Below are 23521 nucleotides of genomic sequence, written 5' to 3' on the forward strand. Positions count from 1 at the left end.
ACCAGGGACTCTGGTTTGATTCCACCCTGGGTGACTATCTATGTGGAGTTTGCACATTCTCCCCATGTCTACATGGGTTTCCTCTGGATGCTCCAGTATCCTCCCAGAGTCCAAAGATGTGCAGGCTAGGTGAATTGGTCATGCTAAATTGTCCATTGTATTCAGGGATGTATAGGTTAGGTGCATTAGTCAGGGGAAATGTGAAAGTAATAGGGTAAGGAAATGGGTCTGGGTGGGATACTCTTTGAAGAGTCAGTGTGGATTGTTCGGCCAATGGCCTGTTTCCACACTGTAGGATTCTATATGATAAAACTTTCAAAACCGCATGTAAATATAAAGTGTTTTGTAAATTAATACTGGCACTCACATTAAGGTTCTCCACATTATATGGTCATTATTTAGAAATAGCAAATAGTGTTCTGTGATATACAATCATTCCCTGAACAATCGATCTTCCAATTCTTCACAATGTGAAAGATTGTTGCTACTTTTCTTGTAGGAACCATTTACATTACATGTTATTATAAATCCCTTTTATTCACCACAATATCCACAGAATGTGTACAAGGCTACATTTTTAGAAGGTAGTGTGGACATTCATCTCGCATTTACTTTTACAATGGAATATTAAAAATCAGCTGCATGAAATAGGGCTGGAGTCAAATGTAGGATAGAGAAAGTAGGTGGCAATTTCCCTTACAGTCGATTATCTAATCCAGTAGTACTTCGTATTGTCAACAAAATATTTAATTTATTGGATTCAATCCTACAACTTATTACGACTATGAATTAACAGAGAGGTGGAGAGGGAGCACAGAACAAAACACAGCAAAACTGGGTTTACTAACCTGCCTATTGGAGTCTGGCCTTAAATGGGTGGAGGGGTCATTCCAAGAAGGAATGAAACTCTATAATTTAACTTGTTCATGTTCTGTGTAAGAAAGGCAGATTGGCAGACATCAAAAAGGATTTTGTCATCAAGTCAATACATTTAGGTTAATTCATAGAATGCGCTTGCTGTCATAATTAATGTGCAAATACAGAAAAAATAATAGGCATGTTAAATCTAAATTACTGTTTCCTCTAATCAGCCAGCAACATGCGGCAATCCAAAATTAATGGAGTTTTGTCTTCTTCACGACAAGTTATGAATGTATGTTTCATTTACATTCTGCAATTTTTTTCTGCAGAATCTAGGCCAATCTCAGTAGAATTTAATTTGCAGTTGAGATATTGAGGTCACCTTAATGTACCTTAACGCCTTAATGTACGTTCAGTGATAATGAACAGTGTACAATTATGCTTGAATACATGCACAGACCTTTATGCCTGGCAGTTAACTTTTAAGGTTTCGTGTGTGCATTGTCATTATTCTCTCACATTCTGGATGTAAGTAGTCCAAAGGATTGCCTAGACAATTAAATAGAAGTTCATAAGCTTAGTAGTTTGCATCTCTTCATTGGAATTCATCTTGCAATTCCAGTTTTCAGAATTTTGGCCTGAAATCATTCTGCAGAGACCAATATCCTGTCATCAAGTCACCCTTTCTTTACATACGGAGAGTCCTTGACACTGATCCAGCTCTCAGAATCTCTGACACTCCTATTTATATCTGTAAACCAGGGTTCCCTGATTGGCCCAGATTAACAGCCTCAAACGGGGAACTCTTATTCTATGAAGTCCACCTAGCTGACCTCAATACAATCACTATATCCCTCCCCCTCTGAATCCAAGGATATAGGGCAGTTCCTATTTTTTGTAGATCCTCCTGGGCATTTTAGCACTGGGCCAGGTTCCTCCAACACTGTCTCTGCTACAGGCAGGGTGTAACATACAATAGCTTGCCTTTTGTACCTGGAGCATCTCAGAGGAAATTCACTCCCCACTTCAGGCAGTAAAGGCATCAAGGCAACGATATCTGCCATGTCCATTTCAGATTCCAAGGTATTCCCAACCCTTGACAGAGAGAGAAGCCCCTAGGTTCTGGAACTGTTGGAAAGGCAGTGGAGATGGGCACTTCTGCTACAGCACTGTTTACAGGTTTGCAGCTTTCATGTGGTCCACATGCTTGTTCAGGACCATCCGCCTACCTGAACTTTATATGTCATTGGACCTGACCTCAGCTTGACCATGCCTCTTACCCAGACAAGGTTCAAGAGGAGTGATCCCAGGAATGAAAGGCTTAATGTGTGAGGAATGTTTGAGGACTCTGGGACTATACTCGATGGACTTTAGAAGGATGAGGGGGACCTGATTGAAACTTACAGAATTTTGAATGACCTGTAGAGAGTGGACATTGATAAGATGTTTCCATTGGCAGGAGAGACGAGAATCCGAGGGCACAGCCTTAATGGGAAGCCCCTTTAGAATAGAGAATAGGAGAAACTTCTCTAGCCAGAGAGTAGTAAATCTGTGGAATTCATTGCCATAAATGGCTGCAGAGGTCAGGTCATTGAGTATATTTAAACAGCTATAGATAGGTTCTTAATTGGCAAGGGGATCAAAGATTATGGGGAGAAGGCAGGAAAATGTGGTTGAAAAAGCTATCAGTCATGATTGAATGGTGGAGCATTCAACGGGCTGAATGGCTTAATTCCTGCTCCTATGTCTTATGGTCTTATGGTATCATTCCCGTGATTCCCACACAAAACTTCATCCCCTGAAGTAAACTGTCTCTCACTTAGCGGAGCTTTTTGGCTGGCATTGGCATTCATGAGGCCATTTCGCCCTTCTCCCTATGTTCGGGAAGATCAGATTTAATGTGGTGCAGGGTCTTCTCTCCATTATCAACTCTGGTGGAGCTATCCCTATGGTTGCATGATGGGTGGTCCTATAATCAAATAGGAACCAAGGATGTTTGGGGTTTAGTGAAGCTGTAGGCTGTTTCTTTAAGCATGGCTTCTAAGTTTGAACTGCTTTTTCCACCAGACCAGTGGATGATGGATGGTATGGAGCTGTCCTTATATGATGTATATCATTCAACTTCAGGCAATACTCGAATTCCCTGCTGGTAAATGATGTGAAATGATGGTGGTCCTTTAACAAGGTTATTCTGTCCTTGGCTTCTTTTTTCAGAGAGGTCGTAAAAGCAGTGATTTCGATAAGTCTCGGTTTGCAGCCAATTTGATTATAGCTAACAGATACTGCCTCAGACAAAAGGCTTTCATGTTTTAAAAAGACACTTGTACAATGAAAGGGAAGTGGCTAGTTCTCCCAGCTCAGCTTTTCTGTGGGTTGGTTTGGTTTTTAGCAGTCTGGCTGTTAACTGAAAGCAGACAGTCAGTTTGAGTCTCCTGTTCCAAGAAACTGCTACATGGAAGAAGGTGTTCCATACTGAATCCCTCTGCCGTCTCTCTCTCTCTCTCACTCTCTCTCTCGTAAGACCACGTATTTGATTTTTGCCTTTTGTGCCAAAGGTATTTATAGGGATTGTTGCAAATATTTGGAACAACATCATTAAGTTGGAATAACCTGTTGGGTTTTTGGATAAGTTGTTATTCTGTATTCTGTTCTCTTTTGTTTGCGTTTCATTTGGTAATCTTGCAAATAAATTCTGTTTTGCTTAAAATTAATGGTTGGGCTGGCTGCCTCCCTCCTGGAATATACACTATACACCTGCTTAAAACAACTAGAAAAGTTAGAAAGTAGCCTGGACTTTCTTAAAATGTTTTGAGGGTGTCTGGCCTGGTCCATAACAGATGACCAACACTTCAGGGATTCCTTATACCACAAAAGAAGTGCACAATTTTCCAACAGGTGTAACCTAGTCTTGGCAACTCTGTAGCCTAAGTAGGTCACTTGGGTTGCCTAGAACACACATTTTTCCCTTCTAAGGCATATGCCCACCTGGGAGAAACATCTAAGGACTATGTCCAAGTTCTCTAAATGCTCCTTATTTGTCTTCCCTGTTATTAGCAGGTCATCTAGATAAATGGCAACTCAGGGTAGACCTTGGAAAATGTTCTTCACCATCCACTGAAAAATTACACAGGCTAACAATACCAAAAATGACTGTCTTGATTATTGGTACAAACATAAAGGTTGCGTTTGACTGAGTGTGGCATCACAGAACTCTAGCAATTCTGGAATCAATGGGTACAAGAGAAACCTTTTGGTGGTTAGAGTCATACCTGATGGTTGTGGTTATTGGAAATTCAGTCATCTCAGCTCCAGGACATCTTTGCAGCAGTTCCTCAGGACCCAACCATCTTCAGCTGCTTCATCAATAACCTTTCCTGCATCATAAGGTCAGAAGTGGGGATGTTTACTGATGATTGTGCAACATTCAGCACCATTCACAACTCCTCAGACACTGAAGCAGTCCGTGTCCGAATACAACAAGATCTGGACAATATCCAGGCTTGGGCTGACAAATGGCAAGTGACATTTGTGCCACACAAATGCCAGGCTATGACCATCACCAAAAGAGACAATCTAACCACTGCCTTTTGACATTCAATGGTGTTACCATCACTGAATCCCCTACAAGCAACATCCTGGGAGTAATCATTAATCAGAAACTCAGCTTTACTCACCATATAAATGCAGTGGTTACAACAGCAGGTCAGAAGCAAGGAATATCACAGTGAGTAACTCACCTCCTGACTTCCGAAAGTCTGTCCACCATCCACAAAGCACAAGTCAGGAGTATAATGAAATACTCCCCACTTGCCTGGATGATGCAGCCCCAGCAACATTCAAGAAGCTTGACACCATCCAGGACAAAGCAACCTGCTTGATTGGCACCACATCCACAAGCAGCCACTCTCTCCACAACCAACGCTCAGTAGCAGTAGTGTGTACTATCTACAAGTTCAGTGCAGAGATTCACCAAAGATCCTCAGACAAATGGAACTCTTTTTCTATCTCGAGTCCATATACCGGCAGCAACTCCAATGGCTTTACAACCCAGTTCATGAGAAAACTTTAACTGTTTAGCCAAGGCTTAGCTTTGTTTTTGGGTTTTGCTGAGGGTTGACCTGGAGTCCTTCTGTTCAGAATAAGTCCTGAGTGAGGCTATGCAATTGCATTCACTTAAGTGGCATTCCCCAAGTTCAGTCAAAATGGCGCAGGTGTCCACTTCCATTGGAATACCTTGTAACTCATATGCTCCACTTGGTGCATTTTCCAATTATAAAGCCAGTTGTAGTGCCTGTTTGAGGTCCAGTTGAGCTTCAGCTAGTAGGCACTAATCCCACATACCAAACAGGGCGGCATGGTGGCTCAGTGGTTAGCAGTGTTGCCTCACAGCATCATGGTCCCAGGTTCGATTCCTGCCTTGGGCGACTGTCTGTGTGGAGTTTGTACATTCTCCCCATGTCTGCATGGGTTTTCTCCGGGTGCTCCGGTTTCCTCCCACAGTCCAAAAATGTGCAGTTCAGATGAATTGGCCATGCTAAATTGCCCATAGTGTTGGGTGCATTATTCAGAGGGAAATAATGGGTCTGGGTGGGTTACTCCTCAGAGGGTTGGTGTGGACTGGTTGGGCCGAAGGGCCTGTTTCCACACTGTAGGTAATCTAATCTAATCTAATCAAACCGTCTCTCGGCATCTCATTCAAAGTTAAATCAAAGTCACACACCTCAGGTAATCATTTTAACCTAGTCAAGAATCTCAATAAGGATTTCTCTAGTTCTCCAATTGTGGAGTAAAACTGATAGCATCTCAGAATTAGAGGAGTCTTGGGGTCATAATATTCCTTAACTAAATCTAAGAACCCTTGGAAGTTTTCAGTATCTGGTGCTTCAGGGAAAGTTAAACTCCTAATAACCAAAAACGTTGTAAGTCCACCAGCTGTTTATCATCTGCCCCAGTGTCATTTTTCCAGAAAAAATAATGAATTCTTTTCACATACTGGGCCCAGTCTTCAATGGCAGGATAAAACAAGTCTGGCTTCCCCAATAATGGCACGATGCGAGAAATGCTTACTCCAACTCAAAGATGACTATTGTGAGCAAATTTCTTCAGGAACGTGTTTTTTTATCTCATCACCACTGAACTAACTCCACAGAGGCCAGTATCCCATCACCAAGTCATGCTTTATTTCCACGTGGAGAGTCTTTAACACTGATGCAGCTCTCTGAGAGCCAACTCTCAGAGTGAATGATACCTCTGACTCTCCTATTTATATCTGTCAGCCAGGGCTCCCTCTTGGACTATGTTAACAGCCTCTATCCAGTTGCTCATATTCTATGAGGCCCACCTGGCTGACCACACTTCAGGGCCTATTGCCTTTGCTTATACAATGACTTCAGCAATTTCTTGACACCAAGATTGGATTGAATCAAATTGACTGAAAACTAATACTTTTTATGGTGGGAATTCCACTTCAGGAGGAAGCCAAGAAGGATTATTTATTTGGCACGTCTGGCTGAAAACCCTCACAGAGACTTCAGCCATGTCTTTTGCACTGTTGGGCTGGGCTCCACTGTCATTGAAGATGGAGATATTTGTAGAACTGCCTGGTCTGTTGATTGTATGATTGTCCAGCAACATTCTCAATGAAATGAGAGAGGATAGAAGAGATTTGAACTGATCCTTTGCTTGAGGGATTACTTTGCTCAATCTGTGTTTTCTGTCAGTGAGTTAATATTGTTACAAACACAGGACTTTATACAACAGTTTTGTTTTATCTTTATGACTCCTTTGACTTAAGGTCATAATAAGGGAATTTCAGTAACAAATCACCTCAGGGACTTGATTTGTAATCTGGCTAGCACAGAGGAGAAACCCAAGCAAAAAGGTTTTAAAAATCAGGAGGTAGCTTTCACAATTAAGATAATGGCATTTTGGGACACAGAGAGAGAAAAGGTAGATACTATTTTGTAGAGGAACACAGCACACATACTAACCTACAGCTGGAAGAGAAAGAAATAGTGCGTTTTCTAACACTCTATACAAACTGTAAGTGAACAACCCATGTTGAGCCCAGGACAGATGATGAATCTCTAAACTTGGCTATTAATGATTTAGATGGCTAACTACCAGGAATCAATCAGCATAGTTTGTTTCAGTGATAGATGAATATTCTTTCCAAATGAAGGTTGAGTTATATAAGCGCATATGTTATATAACCCCTATGTAATGCTCTTTAACTCTGTATTGATGCTCTGGGCAGAAAAATGAACAGGCAGTTATTGGTGCAAAGGAAATAAATTAACTCACGATTTATGGCAAACAAATTAGCGTAATGTTTTAAATTTATCAATCAAGCATTCGTTTGAGGGTATGAATGCCTGTAAGTCATAATTAGTTCATCATTCTGATAGTCTGAATAACATTAATACAAAGTCATCCATCCACAAAACCTAACTACTATTAGATTCTCTTGTGACTAACTGCCTGATTTCACTATTTCCTTTACTTACACAGCATTTTCCTTGTTAATGTTGACTTCTTCAGCATCTCAGAGAAAGTGAAGACTGCAGATGCTGGAAATCAGAGTTGAGAGTGTGGTGCTGGAGAAGCACAGCAGGTCAGGCAGCATCCGAAGAGCAGGAGAATCGATATTTCAGGCATAAACCTGATCAATGGCTTATGCCTGAAACGTCGATTCTCCTGCTCCTTCAGCAACTCCATCAGATTCCCTTCATTCTTATCTGAGTAGACGTGTGGCTGGTCCGTCTCCCCTCTTCTAAATTCTCATCCCATTGTCGAATTAAGTCTACATGAAACAATCTAGAAGAGACCCACATCAGTGAGTACTAGGATGTTCCATCTAAACAATCCAAATAACAGAAGCACATCTTCAGAAAACCAATTGTCTTGTCAATGATGGCCCCAGGGGGTTACATAGGCAACTTTGTAGTGCTATTTGGCATGAATCTAAGGGTTTGTACTGTGGTCATTAACCATGTCTTATGGGAGTACACTTTTTATCCATGAGCCAGCCCTGGGGATGATGCAGAATTGAAGCATTGTGAAAGTTCCCTGAATAGCAGATGCAGACACAAGAATTGTCATCTTTGGTCTCAAACCAGCTAGACATTGAGGGAATGAAATCCCATCCTGTTCAGAAATCTGACTGGATGATGTCATGGAGTTTTGAGTGTGCATATATGCAATGGCATGTTGTATTTGAGGGAAGCCAGTGGTGACAGCAAATCTGATTGGTTGGGCCATCTTGGCTGTTTAGAGCAGTAGTGAACTGAACAAACTGTACTGCTTTCTTGTAAAGGCAATTGATGAACTCACAAACACACTTATGGGCTGCTGGTTGGGAGATGTCACCCTCTCTTGAGAGTTGAAAGGAACAGATGGTATGGAAGTATCCCTGCTTCTTTTTCCGATTCCTCTCCCAATCAGATTCCCATGCCCAAATGTATTCTCACACCAGGCCTTATTCAGTTCACCTGTTTATTCTCCCTCCCAGCATACCTAAATAACCCCAAATCAAAGGAAGGTACTGCAGATTCTGGAAGTCTGGAGATCTGGAATTAAAACAGAAATTGTTAGAGAAACTCAGTAGCACTTGTTATTATTGAAACAGAATTAATGTTTTGAGTCCAATATGACTTCACTTTTGTGTACTCACCAGAGTTTGGAGTTTACTCCGCTAGGCACATGCCTCAGAAACACCTTTTCCATTTTTGGCTTGTGAGTGTAATTTTAGTGGACTGGTATTAATGAGTATTCATAAAAAGCCAAAAAGTGCAATTTATAAAGCCAATAAATCCAGAAGCTTGGGAAAGCCAACATTTCAAGAAACTAATAGCAAAACATTAACCCTTTGTCAGGAAACTAAATTTTCAACTCCCGCCCAATTAAAGTTCTTTTGCCTGCTTTTTGGAAAGTTCTGGCAGGTGGACATATTCACCTAATGGGCCAGTGAGTGTGTCAGTCATCCTAAGAACATGTGAACTTGGACCAGGAGTAGGTAATTCAGATCCTCATTCAATGTGATCATGGCTGATCTCATCTCAGGCTCAATTCTACTTTCCTACCCACTTCCCATAACTATTCAAACCATTGTTAATTAAAAATCTATTTATCTCCTCCTTTAAATTTATTGCCCCGGCATCCCCCACACTCTGCAATAGCAGACTTATCAGATTCATGAACCTTTGAGAGAAGTAATTTCTTCTCATCTCTGTTTTAAATCTGCCACCCCTTATCCTAAAACTGTGACCTGTCATTCTAGATTGGCCCACAACTGGAAATATCCTCTCTTTGTGTACTTTGTCAATCCCCTTTAACATCTTATAAACCTCAATTAGATCCCATTTCAGTCTTCTAAACTCTGGAGAGTATAGGCCTAAACTTCTCAACATCTCTTGATAAGATAAATCTCTTTGGGATAAATCTGGTGAATCTCCTCTGAACCATATCCCTCTTAAATAAGGGGACCAAAACTGTATACTGTACTTCAGGTGTGGTCTCACTAATGTCATATATTTGTATCAAGACTCCCTTATATTTATACTCACTTTCTTTAGCACTTGCTGCCAAATTTCTACTTGCCTTTCTTATTACCTGCTGTATGCTCGCATACTTGTTTTCTGTGATTCACCATGACAGCCATCCTATTCATTTTTTATTTCTGGAATGTAAGCCCTAGACAGGAGGCTAATATTTGTTGTCTCTCCTTACTTGCTCATGAGAAGATGTTGGTGAGCTGCATTTTGAGCTTCTGTAGCCCATAGGGATTATCACACCAGCTATTGCCTCACTGAATGGTGAAGCAGCCTTGATGGCCTGAATGATCTGTTTCTGCTCCTGTGCCTCATGGTCATAGAATGTAAAACTTGCAGATGGTGTTCTGATGCATTGGCTGCTCTTATTGCCACAATATGGCTTGTACAGTAAAGTTTTTCATCAATGGTAAGCCCTAGGATGGAGCAATTTGCCCATAATCAGCGTAAATCCCAAGATGGTGATGGCAATACCCTTGAATGTCAAGGGGTGATGGTATGATTCTTTCTAGTTGAAGATGGCCATTGCTGGTACTTGTGTGGCAAGCATGTTACTTGTCACTTATCAGCCCAAGCCTGAATGCTGTCCACTTCTTCCTGCAAATGTACACAGCTCGGAGCTTTAGGGAAGTAGTAACTCCAAAGATGGCAGATAGATGGGTGACAGTGAGGGGGACTGGGAGGAAGCAGCCAGTGCAGGGACCCCCTGCGGCCGTTCCCCTCAAGAACAAGTATACCATTTTGGATACTTGTGGGGGGGGGGACTTACCAGGGGTAAGTAACGGGGCTCAGGCCTCTGGCACGGAGCCTGTCCCAGTTACTCAGGAGGGAAGGGTGGAGAAGAGCAGAACAATAGTAATTGGGGACTCGATAGTTCGGGGCACAGATAGGAGGTTTTGTGGGAACGAGAGAGACTCACGTTTGGTATGTTGCCTCCCAGGTGCAAGGGTACGTGATGTCTCTGATCGTGTTTTCTGGGTCCTTAAGGGGGAGGGGGAGCAGCCCAAAGTCGTGGTCCACATTGGCACCAATGACATAGGTAGGAGGAGTGCTGAGGATGTTAGGCAGGCTTTCAGGGAGCTAGGTTGGAAGCTCAAAGTTAGAACGAACAGAGTTGTTGTCTCTGGTTTGTTACCCGTGCCACGTGATAGAGAGTCGAGGAATAGGGAGAGAGAACAGTTAAATGCGTGGCTACAGGGATGGTGCAGGAGGGAGGGATTCCGGTATTTGGATAACTGGGGTTCTTTCTGGGGAAGGTGGGACCTCTATAAACAGGATGGTCTGCACCTGAACCTGAGGGGCACCAGTATCCTTGGTGGGAGGTTTGCTAGTGCTCTTGGGGGGGGGGTTAAACTAACTCTGCAGGGGCATGGGAACCCAGACTGTAGCTTTAGGGTGCAGGACCTGGAGTGTAGGGAGGTTAGGAACATGGCATCAATTTCAAAGGAGGGTGCCCGTAAACAGGAAAGTGGCTTGAAGTGTGTATACTTCAATGCAAGGAGTATACGAAATAAGGTAGGTGAACTTGCAGCGTGGGTTGGTACCTGGGACTTCGATGTTGTGGCTATTACGGAGACATGGGTAGAACAGGGACAGGATTGGCTGTTGCAGGTTCCAGGGTTTAAATGTTTTAGTAGGGTCAGAGGTGGTGGTAAAAGAGGGGGAGGTGTGGCATTGCTTGTCAAAGATAGTATTACAGCTGTGGAAAGGACGATGGATGAAGACTCGCCATCTGAGGTAGTTTGGGCTGAGGTTAGGAATAGGAAAGGTGAGCTCACCCTGTTAGGAGTTTTTTACAGGCCTCCTAATAGTCCTAGAAACGTAGAAGAAAGGATTGCGAGGATGATTCAAGAGAAGAGTGAAAATAATAGGGTGGTTGTTATGGGGGACTTTAACTTTCCTGATATTGATTGGGAAAGCTATAGCTCAAGTTCGTTAGATGGGTCAGTGTTTGTCCAATGTGTGCAGGAGGGTTTCCTGACACAATATGTAGATAGGCCAACAAGAGGTGAGGCCATACTGGATTTGGTTCTGGGTAATGAACCAGGCCAGGTGTTAGAATTAGAGGTAGGTGAGCACTTTGGGGACAGTGACCACAATTCGGTGACTTTTACTCTAGTGATGGAGAGGGATAAGTGTGAACTACAGGGCAAGAGTTATAGCTGGGGGCAGGGAAATTATGATGCGGTGAGGCATGACTTAGGATGTGTGGCTTGGAAAAGTAAGCTTCAAGGCAAGGGCGTAATTGATATGTGGAGCTTGTTCAAGGAGCAACTATTGAATGTCCTTGATATGTACCTGTCAGGCAGGGAGGAAAGGGTCGTGTGAGGGAGCCGTGGTTTAATAAGGAATTGGAATCCCTTGTTAAATGGAAGAGGGCGGCCTATGTAAAGATGAGGCGTGAAGGTTCAATTGGGGCGATTGAGAGTTATAAGGTAGCCAGGAAGGACCTGAAGAGAGAGCTAAGAGCAGCAAGGAGGGGACATGAAAGGTCCTTAGTTGGTAGGATTCGGGAAAACCCTAAGGCTTTCTATAGGTATGTCAGGAATAAAAGAATGACTAGGGTAGGAATAGGTCCAGTCAAGGATAGTAGTGGGAAGTTGCGTGTGGAGGCTGAAGAGATTGGGGAGACACTGAATGAATACTTTTCGTCAGTATTCAATCAGGAACAGGACATTGTTGTCAATGTGAGTACTGAGTCACAATTAAGTAGAATGGATGGCTTTGAGGTATGTAGAGAAGAGGTATTGGAAATTCTGGAAAGGGTGAAAATAGATAAGTCCCCTGGGCCTGATGGCATTTATCCTAGGATTCTCTGGGAAGCAAGGGAGAAGATTGCATTGGCCTTGATTTTTATGTCCTCGTTGTCCACAGGAGTAGTGCCAGAAGATTGGAGGCTAGCAAATGTGGTTCCCTTGTTCAAGAAGGGGAGTAGGGATAACCCTAGTAACTATAGGCCGTGAGTCTCACTTCTGTTGTGGGCAAAATCTTAGAGAGAATTGTAAGGGATAGGATTTATGAACATCTGGATAGGAATAATGTGATCAAGGATAGTCAGCATGGTTTTGTGAAGGGCAGGTCGTGCCTCACAAACCTTATTGAATTCTTTGAGAAGGTGACTAAGGAGGTGGACGAGGGGAAAGCGGTAGATGTGGTGTATATGGATTTTAGTAAGGCGTTTGATAAGGTTCCCCATGGTAGACTACTGCAAAAAATACGGAGGTATGGCATTGAGGGTGAGTTGGAGGTTTGGATTAGGGGTTGGCTGGCTGGAAGAAGACAGAGGGTAGTAGTTGATGGCAAAGGTTCATCTTGGAGTGCCGTCACTAGCGGTGTTCCGCAAGGATCTGTTTTGGGACCATTGAGGTTTGTCATTTTTATAAATGACCTGGAGGAGGGGTTAGAAGGTTGGGTGAGCAAGTTTGCGGATGATACGAAAGTCGGAGGAGTTGTAGACAGTGAGGAAGGATGTGGCAGGTTACAGCGGGATATAGATAAGCTGCAGAACTGGGCAGAAAGGTGGCAAATGGAGTTCAATGTAGCTAAGTGTGAGGTGATTCACTTTGGTAAGAGTAATAAAAAGATGGGGTACTGGGCTAATGGTCGGATACTTGGTAGTGTGGATGAGCAGAGGGATCTTGGTGTCCATGTACACAGATCTTTGAAAGTTGCCACCCAGGTAAATAGTGCGGTGAAGAAGGCATATGGCGTACTGGCTTTTATTGGTAGAGGAATTGAGTTCCGGAGTACTGAGGTAATGTTGCAGTTGTATAAGACTCTGGTGCGGCCGCATCTGGAGTATTGTGTGCAGTTTTGGTCGCCATACTATAGGAAGGATGTGGAGGCACTGGAACAGGTGCAGAGGAGGTTTACCAGGATGTTGCCTGGTATGGTAGAAAGATCGTATGAGGAAAGGCTGAGGCACTTGGGGTTGTTTTCATTGGAGAAAAGAAGGTTTAGGGATGACTTGAGGTGTACAAGATGATTAGGGGTTTAGATAGGGTCGACAGTGAGAATCTTTTTCCACGTATGGAGTCAGCTATTACAAGGGGGCATAGCTTTAAATTAAGGGGGGGTAGGTATAGGACAGATGTTAGGGGTAGGTTCTTTACTCAGCGAGTCGTGAGTTCATGGAATGCCCTGCCAGTAGCAGTGGTGGACTCTCCCTCATTATGGGCATTTAAGCGGGCATTGGATAGGCATATGGAGGATAGTGGGCTAGTGTAGGTTAGGTGGGCTTGGATCGGCGCAACATCGAGGGCCGAAGGGCCTGAACTGCGCTGTATTCTTCTATGTTCTATGTTCTATTACTTCACTATCTGAGAAATAGCAGGTTGTAATAAACAGTGCAACCATCAGTGAATATCCCACTTCTAAGCTGTGATGAAAAAATGGCCATTGAAGAAGCAGCTGAAAATGGTTGTGCATAGGACTTTACCCTGAGAAGGACCTGCAGCAATGTCCTAGGGCTAATTGGCCTTCAACAATCACAAACATCACCCTTTGTGCTAGGCATAATGGTAAGCGAGAATAAATAAAAAAGAAAAGTTAACAATTCTTGAGCATTCTGACATTTACGTGTATATCAACAAAACAGGGATGGTTCAGAAGTAAACAATATAATTCATAAATTTAATGTTGTCATTTTGAGTTTTCTGAGACAGATTAAGCTTCTAAAAATGTTATAAAAATGCAACATCTGACATTTAGTTCAATTGCAGTTAATGCAGTAAATCTAATCCTACCACAGGAAGGAGGTCTACACACTGGGATTCAATTGTCAGTCTGGCTGGGGCATAGCCTGAATTAGGGGTGCAGCCAAAAATCCCAATCTCAAGTGCTGCTCCTGGACTGGGATTGTGGCCCACTTGTCAGTACCTGACCTCAACACAGCGGGTCTCCTGTAGCCCCATTATCGAGCTGTGATGTGCTTCTCTGCCTTGGCCCTTGAATGAACCAGAAGGAGGATCAATGCATAGTTTCAAGGGAAGTCTGATTTCTCATAGGATCAATCCCTAATGTCCAATTTTTAAAAGAATCTCTCTTCAATTCTGTAGGTTTAATGTTGAATTTTGGTCGGGTGGCATGTGTCTAAACTTGTGGAACATTGTATCTGGTAGGGAGCTTGTACACAGTGATGGAGGAGTTTGGGATCCAGGAGGAATTCCACAAGTAGACATTTGTTTCCTCTCCAGGCTATCCCTCTTGGTGCAACTGCTAAATTTTACAGGGGAGGTTTAGCTGGCTATAATTAAATCATTAATCCAAAATAGCATATTTAAAATGCCAAACAACTTTCTATTAGTGAGTTAGTTTCCTGGCTCCTCTTTTACTTCTGAAAAACTCAGGGATATTTGAACCAGCACACTGATGCACGGAACCTTCACCCAATTAATCTTCCTACCTGTAACCACTCAACCAAATCTCCCAGATTAAATTTCCCCTGTGGACGTGAAAAATTCACAGGTGCTATTTGTGAAGAAACGTAGATGGAGTTTTCCCAATGTTCTGGCCACCATTTATCCTGAAGCCAACGTCATTACAAGCAAATTAACTGTTGTAATTGTTGGGCTCTGCTACCCAATGCAATTCTACCTTTTCCTGTATTACAATCTAACTGCACTTTAAATAATAGACTTAATTGACAGCTAGGCATACTGGGGTTGTTCAAGATGCTACATAAAAGTACGCCCTTAATTCTTTAATTGAAAATGTCAGATCAGATGAATGAAATTTCTTCAATAAAACATCTCTTGAATTTTAAAATGAAAATTTGTAGCTCAACAAAATTAAAAATGAAAAAAATCATTATCAAAAGCAAACAGTAACATAATAACATAAAGAAACAAAATTAATCCAAAATTAAGGAGGAGAAAACACAGCATTAATCAGGTCAAATGTTGCATTCAGACTAAATACTGCAAGACCATATGGTGAACTTGTTGAGCAAAGCCTTGACATTATGTCATTCTCACACCATAAGGTTTGCCATAACACCCCCATTCAGACCCAGTGTTAAACTTGGAACAGTGCATTTGAAATGTAAACTGGGCACAGGCCTGAAGTTGCTGTACAGTAATACTGCTATTTTTGGTGCAATTTGCCCATAATCAGCATGAAATAATTGAGGGACTCCACTTGCAAATTTTGTTAAACGCAAATCAAATTTACACAATCTATTGCACTACTTTAAAAATGTTATGCTGAAAACCAATCCACTCTGGATGTTAGTTTGCTTGCTGAGCTGGAAGGTTCATTTACAGATGTTTTATCACTGATGTTACTAAGTAACATTATCAGTGAGCCTCCGGTGAAGCACTGGTGTTATGACCTGCATTCTATTTATGTGTTTAGGCTTCCTTGGGTTGATGATGGCATTTTCTGTGGTGACGTCATTTTCTGTTCTTTTTCTCAGAGGGTGGTAAATGGGGTCCACATTGACGTGTTTGTTGACAGAGTTCCGATTGAAATGTCATGCTTCTAGGAATTCTCATACATGTTTCTGTTTGGCTTGTCCTAGGATGGATGTATTGTTCCAGTCGAAGTCATGTCCTTCCTCACCTGTGTAAGGATACTAGTGATAGTGGGTCTGCAGTGACTGCCAGACTATTCAGACCTCTTGGCATCACAGTAGCCCACAAAACAACCCAAAACACTAAAATAGCAGCTAATGAACTTAAAAGACCCTATATGGACAACAAGCAAAATGAACATCATTTACAAAATACGTTGCAAGAACTGTAACAAACACTGTATTGGACAAACAGGCAGAAAAATAGCCACCAGGGTACATGAACATCAACTAGCCACAAAAAAGACATGACCCACTCTCACTAGTATCCTTACATACAGCTCAGGAAGGACACCATTTCGACTGGGGCAACACGTCTATCCTCGGACAAGCCAAACAGAGACATGTACGAGAATTCCGAGAAGCCTGGCATTCCACCAGAACTCTATCAACAAACACATCGACTCAGACCCCATATGCCACCCTCTGAGAAAAAGAATAGGAAATGACATCACAGGAAATTACATTGCCAACCCAAAGAAACCTAAACACATAAATAGAAAGTGGGTCATAGCACCAGTGCTTCACTGGATGCTCACTGATGATGTTACCTAGTATGGTGACAAAAACGAACCCTCCAGCTCAGCGAGCACACTTACTTCCAGAACCTCAACCTGAGCTACAAATCTGCTCTAAACTCGCTAACTAATCCATTCACTAAATGGGCTCGACTCCCTGATCAAATCAATCTCAGTGACAAATTTCAGCTAATTGCGCCCATTTGCAGTCTTTCTAAGAAGCTCTTAAATTAAACTTTTACTGGAAGAAGTGCACTAATAGGTACTTTTTCAAAAACTCATAAATTACTCATTAGTGAAACCAGTAAGTGAAAAGTGTACTTTTCACTTACTTAATATTGATTACTCACAGATAAAGCAGACACTCTGATTAAAATTCATTTTCAACTGCGTTAGTAAAGAACAGATTATTATTCTCAAATGTATCAAGAAAATTTAAATACATTTTTAAAGGAAAATATTCTATATTGCTGCCACATAACTTTGTTTTATGGCAGATTTTATTTTTGTGTTATGCAAATAAGTTTGAGTGAAAAGCTTTGGAAAAACAAAACAGTTCTGGAAACTGGAGCAAATTGCCTTGTATCCCAAAAAACAAACGGTTTGATATGGTCTCTGCAACCCTATTTCTAACTCTTCCCCCTCAGCCGGCTAAGCATCTCCTATAATTTTCCACCTTCTGCATTCAGGAAATAATTGCATTATATTTCAGTTCCAAAGTCTAAGTTGAGGTAGTTGAATTAAGGACAGTTTGCACAGTAAAACAGAAGAAATGTTAAAGTCAGCATCAATTTTGTTTCAATATATTTCAATAATTCTTTGCCACCAAGTATCAAAGTACCTTGATAATCTCTGTCAGATTTCATAATCTTCATTCTCGTATCAATTAAATGAAATCATTTGTGAAAAATTGTTTACTTTGTGTAAACTATATACATTTAAATATTGAACCACCATTAGCAATTGATTTCTCGTATTTTATGTTTTCATTTCAGACACTTCTACAATTGAAAGTTGACGTTAACCTATTGGATTACAAAGGAGCAACTCCATTACATCGGTCACGCGATACGGAGACAATGCAGGTAACTTTATTATAACAAGAGAAGCATTTGAAACAGGGCACTTGAATTTGGTGCTTATTTTTCTTGGTTAATTTGAACTTAGCTTAAGCATGGAGTTATGGAAATCAAAACAATGTTTACTTCTTTCTGAACTCATCTTATTGTTTTACTACAGTTCATTAGTTTCATAAGGATTATTGATGAAAACAATGGGTGACAGGAATTTCATTTTAATGGGCTGTATTGAGCTATTATTTTTAACTTTGTGTCTTGTTATTTCAGTTGTTGATATATCACGGAGCTGATGTAAACAGGTCAGATGCAGACGGCAATACACCATTGCATGTAATATGTTTTGGTGAAATGAAGAAACCAGCTAGATTAGGCTGTTTAGAAATTTTGGTAAGAATGCTGTTGCTTAAAAAAAAGTTAATAAAAATGAACATTATTATGCAGAGGTATTGTTTTATAACAGGCTTATCTGTGTGTACATTTCATTAAAATATATTAAGAATATATTAAAGTTACCATGTCAGTTTTGGTTAGAAAGAATCAATTTTTATAATACAAATTAGACCTCAAGAAGTTTATTTTCAAACAAACCCTCATAATTAGCAGACACATGTGGGAAAAAGAAATGAGATTTGTATATGTTTATAGTGTCAATATCTACACCCTGATTTACCTATCTTTAGTATGCCACATTAATATTTTAAATACATATTTTCAAGTCGATGCATCATTAGTTAACAAAATAAAGATGTCAATATGAGAAAGCAGAATGGGTGGGATGTGTGTCAGAATATCTTTATAGCTGATCTGTCCAAAATGGAACATGTGATGTCTTTGTAAGTAGTGCTACTCTGCTTTTTAGTTAGATACAATAACACTCATAAAGATCATTCCATCAACCATTACAAAGTAATTACAACAAATTATTCTATGTGTGTAGCTGTCTTGTAAAGCTGCAATAGATAGATGGAACAATAAAGAGCTGCTGCCAATCCATTGTGCTGCGATGCAAGGTAGAATAGATGTTATTCAGCTTCTCTGCAAATTCGACTCTGAGGAACAAATGGTCACAAAATTAATGAAGGGAAGTGCTCCAAGTTTGCTCTACTTGTCTCTGGCCAATAATCACACTGAATGTGCAAAATGGTAAGATTGCGTAATATTTATTTGCAATTGGAATTAGATTTTTGAAAACTAGCTCTCTTTTTCAATAGATTATAGTGAGCTACTTTTAGCACTATTGGAAGCAACATATGGTGTTGCTGCTTGCCTGGTTTTATGAGGCTAATTGCGCAACCATGGAATCTTAAGGCTTTAATTTTTTTTAAAAACTTGTTATTGAGAAATATTTAGTTTATCCTTGTTGTCTATCAAAATCATTGAAAATTGTAGTGGAAACCTCTGAATGGAAAATGAAAACCCTTGGTGCAAGCAAACATTTCTATTTGAGCAGTTACTCATAATGAGCAAGCATAGTAGAATGGGTGGTAAATTGTAAAGTCGCCATTGTCCCATTAGCAAGAGATGACTAATGGTGGTTTAACTCAAAGGTCACCACAAGTCAAGCTATGGACAAGGTTGAGAGAATGGGACCTTCATAGTAATCTCAGCAGGAACTGAATCTGTGTTGTTGGCATTACTCTGCATTACAAGCCAGCCACCAAACACTTGAGTTAGCCATCATATCCTTCCAAAAAATGTTTCTGTTGACAACTTCAGACTGCTGTATCCCAGATACCAGACTGCTGTATCCCAGATACCAGACATCTTGCAATTATTCTCTTTAGTTTCTTCAAGCCAATAAGAAAGCCCAAAACAAAAATTGTTCCTCACTTCTTAAACTGCCCCCGTTATGGACAACTCGTCTGCAAATTAGGGGAATCAGAGAGATGTCTATACCTTCAATACCATTTCTCTGTAGCAGGAATTTATTTTACCTTCTGTTGAAATTTCACTGAGGATTTCTGTCTCAATCTCCTTGTTTAATATTTTATCAGAGATATTTTGGTTTGGTACCCTGAAAAAAGACTTTGACCATCAGTTCTACAAAATTTTATATTTTTACTTTATTGATCTGAAACTTTGTGGTATAATTTAGTGAAGTACACGAGAGCAAGAATTGTAAAAGGAAACAGGTCTAACAGGCCTGTAATTGGGAGTTTCAGGATGAATCCCATGGGTGGCAAGAAGGCCTTGTAATGTGGCAAAGCTGCATGCAAGTAATAGCAGAGAGTTTCCAATCATTCTCTTCAGTTTCTTCAAGCTAATGAAAAAGCCCTACACAAAAATTGTTCCTCACTTCTTAAACTGTCACTGTTTTAGACAGGAAGTTTGCAAATTAGGAGAATCAGGGAGAGGTCTATCCCTTCATTACCAATAAATACTCAATTAAAGTGATTGGAAAAGTTGTTATTTGTGTTATTTGCAGATTATTTGGAGGTACAGCACGGACTTTGCAGCTGCTCCTGGGATTACAAGCTTAGTTAACATTTTATTATAGTGTTATTACAGTTATTATTTTTCACTAAAATAAGATTTTTAAAAGATATTTACATAAGTACATGATTAGGAAAGGTTTGGAGGGATATAGGCCAGGAGCAGGCAGATGGAACTAGTATAGTTGAGGATTATGTGCGGCATGGACTGGTTGGACTGAAGGATCTGTTTCCGTGCTGTGCTATGACTTTATCTCTGAATAAGAGCAACTGACATCTTCTCAATTCAACAGGATCACAGGCTAAAAGTCAAAGAACTGTGGAAGTTGGAAATCTGAAATTAAATCAGAAGTTGCTGGAAAAACTCAACAAGTCTGTCAGCATTTGTGGAGACAAACAGAATTAATGTTTCAGGTCCAGTAACCCTTCTTCAGAACTGGACACAAAGTGTTAATTCTGCTTTCTCTCCACAGATCCTGCCAGACCTGCTGAGTCTTTCCAACAATTTCTGATTTTAAATCACAGGCTGTCTGTTACCCAGTCATCATAGAGCGGCCCACTACTTGGCAGGCCACTCAAATGTGGATAATTAGTTTGCTGACTGTGATCACAGTCAATTGTAAAAGTGTCTGAAAACAAAAACACAAATCAAGGTAAATACAGATACATAGCTGTGTTTATAAAAACAACCATCAAAAATGGTGAACTCTGATCACTGTTGGCCAGCCACTTCCAGTGACGTATTCAACCACTTCCTGGTTCACTGTTAGGGTCCATAAGACCATAAGATATAGCAGCAGAATTAGGCAATTTAGTCATTGAGTCGGCTCTGCCATTCAGTCACGGCTGATATCTTTCTCAAACCCACTCTCCTGTCTTCTCACCATAAGACTTGATCCTCTTAATAATCAAGAACCTATCTATCTCTGTCTTAAATACATTCAATAGCTTGGCCTCCACAGCCTTCTGCAGCAACGAGTTAGACAGATTAGCCACCCTCTGAAGAAATTCCTCCTCATCTCAGTTCTAAAGGGTCATCACTTCACTTTGAGGCTGTGCCTTCAAGTCCTACTCGATCCTAATTCTGCAAATTATTTTTAATGTCCAATCTATCCAAGCCTTACAGAAGCTTCAATTAGACCTCCCACTCATCATTCTAAACTCCAAGGAATACAGACCCAGAGTCCTCAGCTGCTCCTCTAATGACAAGCCCTTCACCAAGGGATCATTGTAAACCTCTTCTGGAACCCATCCAACACCAGCACATCCTTCCTTGGATACAGATCCCAAAACTGCTCACATTATTCCAAAGGACTCCCAAATCCCCTTGTACTTTAAATTTCTGAAGCCTTTCCCTATTTACAAAATAGTCCACGCCTCTTTTCTTCTGACCACAGTGCGTAACCTCATGCGTTCACACATTGTATTCCATTTGCCACTTCTTTGCCCACTCTCCTAGTCTGTCCAAATCCTTCTGCAGACTCCCTACTTCTTCAACACAGCCTGCCCTTCCACCTACCTTTTTTGTCACATTGCTCTCATTAAATACCACTCATTATGTATGGTAACATAGGGCAAAGTCAGCATGGTTTTATCAAGGGGAGGTCATGCCTGACAAATCTGCGAGAATTCTTTGAGGAAATAATGAGCAGGTTAGACAATGGAGAGCCAATGGATGTTTTCTACCTGGACTTCAGGAAGGCCTTTGACAAAATGCTGCACAGGTGGCTACTGCATAAGATAAGGTCAAGGTGCTAGCATGGATAGAAGCTTAGCTGTCTGGTAGAAAGTTGAGAGTGGAAATAAAAGGGTCCTTCTCAGGATGGCAGCCAGTGACAAGTGGAGTTTCGCTAGGCTCAGTGTTGGGACCACAACTTTTAACTTTATACATTAACAATATAGATGAATGAACTGAGGGCACTCTGGCTAAGTTTGCAGACAATATAAAGGTAGGTGGAGGGACAGGTAGCATTGAGCAAGTGGAGAGACTGCAAAAGGAGAGTAGGCAAAGAAGTGGCAGATGCAGTACAATGTGGTAAAGTGTGAGATCATGCACTTTGGTAGGAAGAATAGAGGCATGGATTATTTTCTGAATGGGGAGAAAATTCAGAAGTTTGAAGTTCAAAGAGACTTGAGAGTTTTAGTCCAGGATTCTCTCAAGTTATACTTGCAGGTTGGGTCAGTAGTTAGGAAGGCAAATGCAATGATGACATTTATTTTGAGAGGGCTTGAATATAAAAGCAAGGATGTACTTCTAAGTCTCTATAAGGCTCTGGTCAGATCACATTTGGAGTATTGTGCAAAGTTTTGGATCCCATATCTTTGGAAGGATATACTGGCACTGGAGTGTGTTCAGAGGATGTTCACAAGAATGGTCCCACGAATGAAAAGCTTAACATATGAGGAATGTTTGAGAACTCTGAGTTTACACTTGATAGAGTTTAGAAGGATGAGGGGTGATTTAATTGAAATGTACAGAATACTGAATGGCCTGGACTGAGTATATGTTGGGAAGATGTTTCCATTGGTAGGAGAGACTAGGACCTGTGGGCACAGCATCAGAGTAAAAGGGAAACCTTTGAGAACAGAGATGAGGAGAAACTTCTTCAGCCAGAGAATGGTGAATCTATAGAATTCATTGCTACAAAAGACTCTGGGGGCCAGGTCATTGAGTATATTTAAGACAGAGAGAGGTTCTTGAGTATCAAGGGATCAAGCATTATGGGGGGAAAGTAGGAGAATGGGGTTGAGAAACTTATCGTCCATGATTCAATGGTGGACCAGACTCAATGGGCTGAATGGCCTAATTTCTGCTCCTGTGTCTTATACTCTTATGGTCTTATTATTCTCAAAAGTATCTGCACATTGTTCAGAATTTTTGCTAGCCTTCATTTAATTTTGATAACCCGATGTCTTGGTTTCCAAGACCACCACCAATGTCTTCATTCCCATCAACCCCAACTCACTTGACAGGGAAACTGCAGTTGAATGCAAGGATTGATTGGTACATAGAGGTAACCTTGGGACATGATCCCTGCGCAATTCAAGCTACATATGCCTAATGAGTCTGATAGCTGGGCCTTTGGACATTTTGCCAAAATTGATTTTTATTTGTTGTATTTTAGGTTTAGATTTGAGAAAGTAAAGTTTAATCATGATGAGTGCAAAAATGGGTGCAATGTCTGCACTAAATATACTATAATTTGGTTATCTCTTATGTTATTTGAAAGAACATCAATCAAGACAAAACAGGCTTAAAACTTTAAATAGTTGGTATCTTATGCATGAGCCAAAACATCCAACCCTTCACTATTGTGGTACCTTGATTGTAGGGTGAACCCCATCAACAGGATATACTACAACAACTCCCCATGTGGGACCTTCACCATCTGAAAGGAGAAAGACATCCAGCACATGGGATCACTAGTTCTCAAGTATCCTCAAAATAGATCCTAATTTCAAAATAAATCATTGTTCTTTCAACAGAGCTGTGTGAAATTCCTAAAACTTC

The 23521-nt window shown here is 41.0% G+C and overlaps 1 protein-coding gene across 2 annotated transcripts in view; it reads left to right on the forward strand.

Moving 5' to 3' along the window:
• LOC122559439 (uncharacterized) overlaps positions 1–23521 on the forward strand; it is a 135038-nt gene that overhangs the window by 93439 nt on the left and 18078 nt on the right. For both annotated transcript variants that reach the window (XM_087996899.1, XM_087996900.1), the window contains exons 20-22: positions 17495–17584; positions 17846–17965; positions 18516–18721. In XM_087996899.1, the coding sequence (XP_087853025.1) occupies positions 17495–17584; positions 17846–17965; positions 18516–18721 (416 nt within the window). The remainder of the gene's footprint in view (positions 1–17494; positions 17585–17845; positions 17966–18515; positions 18722–23521) is intronic.

This window comes from Chiloscyllium plagiosum, unplaced genomic scaffold, assembly GCF_037043375.1.
Source record: "Chiloscyllium plagiosum isolate Xiang-an unplaced genomic scaffold, Cpla_swu_hap1 HiC_scaffold_19, whole genome shotgun sequence".
NCBI classification, from domain to species: domain Eukaryota; kingdom Metazoa; phylum Chordata; class Chondrichthyes; order Orectolobiformes; family Hemiscylliidae; genus Chiloscyllium; species Chiloscyllium plagiosum.